General features: G+C 37.6%; 1 protein-coding gene across 2 annotated transcripts; it reads right to left on the reverse strand.

Moving 5' to 3' along the window:
- Positions 1-1,551: 1,551 nt before the first annotated feature.
- On the reverse strand, positions 1,552-4,709 carry tssc4 (tumor suppressing subtransferable candidate 4). Of its 2 annotated transcripts, none has more exons than XM_046840004.1 (3): positions 4,582-4,709; positions 4,241-4,329; positions 1,552-2,915 (listed from the first exon to the last, which is right to left on the reverse strand). In XM_046840004.1, the coding sequence occupies exon 3, from the start codon at positions 2,838-2,840 to the stop codon at positions 1,923-1,925; it is 918 nt and encodes a 305-aa protein (XP_046695960.1). In that variant the 5' UTR covers positions 2,841-2,915; positions 4,241-4,329; positions 4,582-4,709; the 3' UTR covers positions 1,552-1,922. The 2 variants fall into 2 exon arrangements, with proteins under 2 accessions (XP_046695960.1, XP_046695959.1); XM_046840003.1 differs by having other exon boundaries at positions 4,224-4,329.
- Between the last annotated feature and the right edge of the window lie 3,445 nt (positions 4,710-8,154).

Below are 8,154 nucleotides of genomic sequence, written 5' to 3' on the forward strand. Positions count from 1 at the left end.
ACTGGGGTTGAGAAATTGTGTATAGTAACAAACAGGAAAGTCAATTATTATAATACATGTATAAAGTCCAGGTTAATTGTAGATGCAACTGATAAATTGACAAATTAATGTAGAGCTCAGATAATCTATCGCAGGGGTCACCAACCTTTTTAAAACCGAGAGCTACTTCTTGGGTACCGATTAATGTGAAGGGCTACCGGTTTGATACACAATTCTGAAATAGCAAATTTGCTCAATTTACCTTTAATTATATGTTATTATTGATAATTGATGATATTCATCTATGTCAGGGTCAAACTCAATTGCACAGGGGGCCAAAATTCAAAGCACACTTAAGGTCGCAGGCCGAACAGGATAAACATTTATGATGAAATATATAATAAATATGAATAAAAACAGACAGGAATATTATTCCAGAATAAATAAACTTTAACTTTAAATAAATAGCTCTCTATAAAAATATCTCCTGTCCAAATTATACAAGTTAGACGTTAAACGTTAAAATTACAACAAATCAAAACAATCAGATTTCTTTGCTCTTATGCCATTTTATAAAACATAATCTTAAACTTTAAATAACAAAATATTTTGCTCTCCATAAAAATATCTCCAGTCAAACACACGAATTCTCACACCTTCATCATGCAGCTCTTCAGAAACTCCCCCTCAGTAAGTAACCGGCTGATGTGCCTCTGATTTCTCCTCTGCTTTCACACCAGCTTCACTTTGTGATTTTGCTCTGGTGAACAATGTCTGCTGAAATGTCAGATTCTTCTTTAACTCTTCTCCTTTCTGTATCTTCTGCTCTGCATTCAGGTTTTTCAGCTTATCTTGATGTTTTGTCTCGTAGTTCCGATTCAATTCCTTAATTATAGCCACATTCGCTCCATTAATAAGACACACGTGTTTACCGGCAGTGTCAGTAAACATCTACTCAGAATCCCATCGGTTTTAAAAGGCTGTTTTTAAAATCAACTTTTCTCTTCACCACTGTGAGGCGCTGTTTCACAATACCTGTACAATAGGGTTAAATACATTAAAAGAAGCTCGACTTGATTGACGCTGGAATGTTCCCAGGTAGTCTAGCGTTCGGTAAGGCAGCCGAAGCGCTGCATTATGGGATCTGTAGTTTGTGTTATCTGCGCTTCATATCGCCGGGACATTAATAACAATAATAATAGATCTGTATAAAATCATCTCGCGAGCCGGATTTAACACCGAGTTTGACACCCCTGATCTATGTGAAGACACTGATCATGTTAATGATTTCTCACAATAATTATCAACAATGATTTAACAAGGTAGGAAACATCTATCGGTTTCTACAGGATCTGATCTATCGGTTTCGAAGGAGATTAGAGTCAAGCATAGTGTTAAATATATTAGATCTGTAATAGGAAGGAATCTGCACTGTGGTTACAGAAGGGTCATACTGTATGTGTCTCTTATATGTCTGCAAAACATTACTATAACAGTGTAATGTCAATGCATATGCAATAAAAAATATATATATTATATGCGCTGGAAAAACAGGACTCAAACGAGCAAGCATGCAAACCTGATCAGTTTATTATCCAAATGTCAAGAGAAAACTGTTTAATATGATGTCAGTCATGAAAGTAACTTTTAATTAAACCCTTTTAAAGATTATCAAAAGATTTTTTGTAACTAATTCTTTACAATGCTGTTTCTCACACACACACACACACACACACACACAACAATGAAACTGGGAGCTTGCATTGTAAAGAACGCAGAAATGTAATATAATTTCATTTCTTGTACTGACTGGTGCTTGTAAAAACTACCACATTACAGATGAACAGAATAATATGTGCTTGATTAATTACACAGGAAAAGGGATAAAAGCTGATTATATTCACAGCGATCAGGTTTTGGCATTCGCATGCACTCAAAAGCTTTTAGTCCTCATCCTCAACTGTCTTGCGGAAGTTCTTTCGGTTCACTTTCCTCCCACTGCTGAAAGGAATATTACTTTCTTTTAATTCTTCACTGGGTTCCTCCATCCATTTTCTTTTCTTTTTCTTGCCATCGGCTGAAAGGTTGTGGTGGGGAGAGGCCATCTTTGCCCCTTCTTCTTCTCCTCCTTCTTCCTCCTCCAGTTCATCATCCAAGTGAACCAACCCAACCTCTTTTGTCTTTATTCTGTCCACCTTTTGCAGATTCTGGCCTGCTTCTTTGGAAAGCTGACCAGGCTTGGAGAAGATAATCTTGTGCTCCGATCTGCTGCCATGGTCCTGGTTGAATGCTGGGTTAAAAGAACCCGCATCGGCTTCTTGGGATCTCCTACGGTTTCGGAGTCCCTGTATGAACTCATGGGCCACTTGGCTATTTTTTTTGTCACTTGTCTCAGGAACATCGTCCAGGTCATAGCGTGTCCACCGCTCAGGGTGAAGCACGTAGCCTGGTACGGTTTTAGTTGATGAAACCTTCTTGGTGCTCTCTTTGTCTATTTGTTTCCTAGGGGGCGATGGAGGAGCAGGTCGAGCGAACGTTCCATCGACTACATTGTCTTCAGCCAGTTGACTCGAAGTAAGCTTCACAGCACCATCAAGGTGATCAAAGATGCTTTTGCTGCGGTACGAAAAGCCAAAACTCGCACCAGCCAACTTGAACATTGGAGTTCCTTGAGGAACGTCGCTGCCATGCTGAACAGTTTCCTCATCAGAGGAAGAAGACAATTCCTCGATTTTTCTGTTGAGTGGTTGTGCAGTTTCATCAGGATCTGAGTCACTCAAAGAGGCATCATCTGGCAGGTCAATGGCGTCTCGATTGGACAGACTGTTGGGTGTATCATCTTTGCCCTTTGGGTCACTCATAATGCAGATAGATTCGAAGGTCAACAAGGGGCAGTGTAAAAAAAGCTGGAACTCTCAAAACGAACAAAAAAGCTCCTGTAAAAAGATAACGATTTTAAATGTAAATAATGGTTATTTAGACATACAACATTTTTTTTACCATGAGATGATTAGTAATTGTTTTGTTAATTATTTATTTTTACAACAGGAATTAACTAACAGGTACAAATACATATTTGTCCAGACTGGTTAATTTGCGGTCTTCTCCAGTGGTTAAAGAATGTATTTAATCCGTATAGAACCAGTATATAACCTGTAATTAATTAAGCGTATCCAAGCCATCTTAAATTGTATCCAAGATTAGAATTAGGGTGTCCCAATTATAGTAAGTTTAAACAATTATCCGAAAGCAGAGATGTTCAACTAGTTGGCCCAGGATAACTTTTGATTTGTCCCACTATGTGGCATACAGTATAATTTATTAGGCAATATAACTTTTGGGTATTTAAGCTGTAAATGAGCAAAAATAGGGAGCAGCTTAATGTCTCTATATAGAGGTTACTAATATTGCAATCAAATGACTCTACAGCTTATAGCTGGAATAGATGTGATGTAGCATTGAACTCTAAAGTAAAGTAAAACTGCATTTAATAAGCTTTTTTTATTTGTTCTAAATATTACAAAAGCATAAATGAGGGAAACCACAGCAACTTTATTTTAATACAGTTTCCAATAATTTGCTCTCGGCTCACAGCCCCCAAATAATTGGGCCCTTCATAGGAATAAGTTTGGACTTCTCTGTCCTAAAGCTACCCAGATGGCCAGAACACTTTCAGTGTAGATCTTCACCCTTCAAACATGTCACTTGAGTGTAAAGTTGGTGATGAATTTTATATAGAGTTGTAAATAAAATGTGTAAAAACAAAAACAATGGACAGGTAAATGATATACAGTAGTACATACAATACATTGTATAAGGAATAACAAATGAAGAATATCTGAACGCAATGAGAAGTCAGTGACAGTGTGCATAAACAATGTTCTCTTCCTTGATATGACCTGTTAGGATGTTCTGGTGCACTCATGTATATTCTTCACAAAAAGAGTATATTATTTTAACATCCACTTCTGCATAAATTTAGAAAAGCAGTGCATCAGCACGCATGTCCCCAAGTCTGGTACTGTTTTGCACATCTTGATGCTTTTTCAGCTTTTTTTCTACCCACTTGGAAACCGGAAGTGCTGTTAATTAACTGATTAGATGGACCAGGTGTGTTAGATATGTAAAACCACTAAAATGTCCAAGACAGAAGGTATTCCAGGAATAGGAATCTTATAAATACCTATGCATAAAGGTACAGTACTTCCTGAACCACAACTGTCACTTATGTTAGTGTGTCTTACTGGGATTGAAGACTCACAAGATCTGCGAGATTCCCATTCCAGCAGAGATACTAAACTTCTGAGACAACACACGGATCCTGGCCATTCCTTTGAATTGGAGGTCCCTCTGTGAAATACACGAAGACCAGGGGAATAAGACACGTGGGTCTGATGGGCATTTAGATTATTGGACAAATTCTGTGCATTGACTATGCATGTTAGCTAATAATTTCATGCTAACAATGTTCTGCTTCAAAGGGAACAAAACGGACAACCAAAAAAACTTCGATTTATTTTTTTAAATAATATTTCACAGGAATTAGTCTGGAAAACTTAATCTTTAGCACGAAAATGACACAAATGCGCATAATAGCCATACCGTAGTTTTCCCACTTCTTCTTCTTGCTGTTCTTGTAAAGGAGAACAGGATTTATATCGCCCCCTAGTGTACAGCGTACGGCGCCGTTATAAACCATCTTCTGTGATTTTTAGTTTGTCCAACAGAGGGAGACAGAGTAACACTTATTATTGGCTATGCAGGATATTGAATAATAGGCACTTGTTAAACACACACACACACATATATATATAGAGAGAGAGAGAGAGAGAGAAAGAAAGAAAGAAAGAGAAGAGAATGTTCCTACAGATGTCATATAACACGAAAAAAAACAAAAGTGAACCAAAAATCTAGTGTTAGGGAACAAAAAAATTAATACATTTATAATTTTTATTTTTGACCGGATAAAGACGAAACTGGTCAAGCACGCAGCAAGTCACCAATCAGGGTAATAATAATAACAATATTAATTATAAAAATAATTTACACAAGTACTAGGCTAAATGATAAATGTAATATATATCAATCGGTGTTTGATGGGAGAACTTTTGTTTGTGGATTGTGTACTTCATCCACTGTACCCAGTAGAGGACATTGGAGCAGTGAGTGAGTTTGGGCCAAGTCCACAAATTTTCTGTTTCAATAATAAAGGAAACAAATGCTCATCATTTAAATGGTAAAATGTTTAGGGATATTGCTCTTTAATAATGGTAATGAGTTGTGCCTCAGTTAGTTTTGTTGAGTTCTGTGTTTTGTGTTACTTTATATTTTATCTATGTTGTTTTATGTAGCACTTGGTCCTGGGGGAATGTTGTTTCGTTTCACTGTGTACTGTAATGCATTTAGTTGGAACGACAATAAAAGCCTACTTGATTTGACTTGACATACAGATGCCATTACTCATGAGAATGAAACGGCTAATGGCTCCTCTTTAGAGGAATCATGTTTCAGTTTGTCAAGCAATTTGTCTTTTTGAACCCTGACCTTATTCTATTACAACTGAATAGATTGAAAAACTTTTCAGAGGAATTACATGGGAGGCAGGCATACACGCAATTAAGTAATGATTATATTGCATTCAGAAAAGTTAATTTGAACTTTAAAGCTGATAATATTAAGGGTTAATATAATATAATATAATATCTAAACTTATCTAAATCAAGATATGTGATAAGCAATTTTTCTTCTTATTTCAAATCATAATTGTTTATTTGTTTCCATGTTTTGAATGAAAGTTTGGGTACTTTGGCATCTCCGTCATCAAGTTCATTAAGCTTAATGTATTTCACCTCAGAAGCTATCATAAACCTCAGCAGAGCTCACTAATGTAGTCCTGTGGAATGGTAAATTATATTCAAATATACATGGACATCTCTGAGTTATATCTTCGCCCTGTTTGGTGAAGATTTGGAAACTAAACTTTCAACATCAGGATGACTCATTTAGAGTTCAGAAGCTTTCACAGCACCTCTTGTAAACCATGAGATATAAAAAAACGTGAAAAAAATCAAAAAGCTTCACAATTATGCCTTGATGTCCAACGCAGTTAAGTTAACCTTAAAACAACTGAAACATCTATCCGGCAGAACATCAACTGGAGCAGGGGTGGCCAACCAGTCAGAGACCGAGAGCCACATTTTTTACTGTGTTAACGCAAAGAGCCACATCATACACATGGGCACACATGACCATTACCCATCACTTCCTCTTACACACATACACACACACACACACACACACACACACACCTCTGCTCAGCCAGATTTATTGTAAATGTAACACACTAACATAATGACAGAAATTGACTCCTACAGTTTTAAGACCACAGGACAGTCATTTTCAACAATGAACATTGTGTGCACTGTCTCACACACAAACTCTGTTTAACCAAGTCCACAAACAAAAATATAATAATTTACAATAGCGTTTTTCTTTTACTGCATGTTACTTAGTGGGACTTTTGGCATTCCTTGCCTTGAACAATCCCCTTCAAATCTGCCTCGGATTCCGTTGTTGCCACTCGAATCAATTCTTTCACATGGGGGTCAGTCAGAACAGATCAATGCTTTGATTTCACGTGTTTCAGTGTAAAAAACTGATTTTGTTTGTGTTTTTTTTATGTGCGTGTTCACTTCGCTTGAGTCCAATACGGTATTTTCGTCAGATGCGCATGTGCGTGAGATGAATATTTGAATATATGGGTGGGCAATTAACTTTTTAGGGGCCACATGAGAAACTTGAATTGTGTCAGAGGGCCACACCAACGATAATATTTTAGGGATGCACCGAAATGAAAATTTAATTCAAAAGGCAATGAAATCCATATTTTGTTGTGTTCTGCCTTTTGCCTTGGCACCATCACTTGAAAACTTTCCTGCCTTTTCAAAAACGTCCTCTACAGACGGAGTGCGCATGCTCGGATTGACTTTACTTTTCTGCGCCGCGTTCTTCTCATATTTAGAAGGCAATCGGGATGTTTGGATTTCAGGTGATAAATTAAACCTGACTTGGAGAAACTCTTTGCAGATACACCCCCTCTTGAAATTTCAGCATTGCATGTTTTGCACATCGCTCTCCGCACACCGCAGACATGTTGCTCTTATCCAGATAACCGTGTGCTGCTGCGCTTTTTTATTGCGTCATTACAATTGTGTTTCTGCCGTGTTGTTTCGGTGATTTAGGTATTTACGAAAATTCTCGGTGCATCCCTGTAATTTATGATTGGCCTCATGCCAAGGTCTGATATACCGCAAAGTTTCCCAGTAGGGGCAAGCTCATTTAAGTCTTAAAAATACCATATTGAACTTAAGCGAAGCGAACACGCACATTAAAAATCAAACACACAAACTTCGAAAGGAACGTAAGAGCCGCATGCGGCTCGCGAGCCACGGGTTGGCCACCCCTGAACTAGAGCATGTACTCTCACTCTGTTGCTAGTACGCCAACAAGAAGTGTGGCACAGTTGAAGCATCGGGTGTTGGAGCATCGGGTGTTGGAGAGAAGATCTACAATGTGACACTGATTATACAAGATAAAGAATTTCAGGAACTATAGGCTATGACCCATTAAACCTGAACGAATGTTTACAATGCCCTGTGATGCTCTGATCTAATAAACCTATTATAATAAGTAAGGGAGTGGATGCTCAGTGGTTAAGGCTCTTTGTTACTGATCGAAAGGTTGGGGGTTCAAGCCCCGGTATCGCCAAGCTGCAACTCTTGGGCCCTTGAGCAAGGCCCTTAACCCTCTGTGCTCCAGGGGCGCCGTATTGTGGCCGACCCTGCGCTCTGAACCCAGTTTCCGAGCAAGCTGGGATATGCGAAGAACAAATTTCACTGTGTGCTGTAATGTATATGTGACGAATAAAGCCTATTCTATTCTAATTTATATATAAATATATAATTTTCTTTTTCTCTTTCTCATTTAACACATTTTGACTAAAATTTTAATATAATTCATTACCTGGTGACTATGACCCATCATTAATAAAAGGTTTCAGAAAATGAAGAGAATAATAATAATAATCATCATCATTAAAAAAAAAAATTGTATTAAACTGATTTAAAAACAATTGGCTTTTTAAACCACTCCCCATTGTAATACACCATGGGCTGG

This window comes from Silurus meridionalis, chromosome 26, assembly GCF_014805685.1.
Source record: "Silurus meridionalis isolate SWU-2019-XX chromosome 26, ASM1480568v1, whole genome shotgun sequence".
In the NCBI taxonomy this organism is placed as follows: domain Eukaryota; kingdom Metazoa; phylum Chordata; class Actinopteri; order Siluriformes; family Siluridae; genus Silurus; species Silurus meridionalis.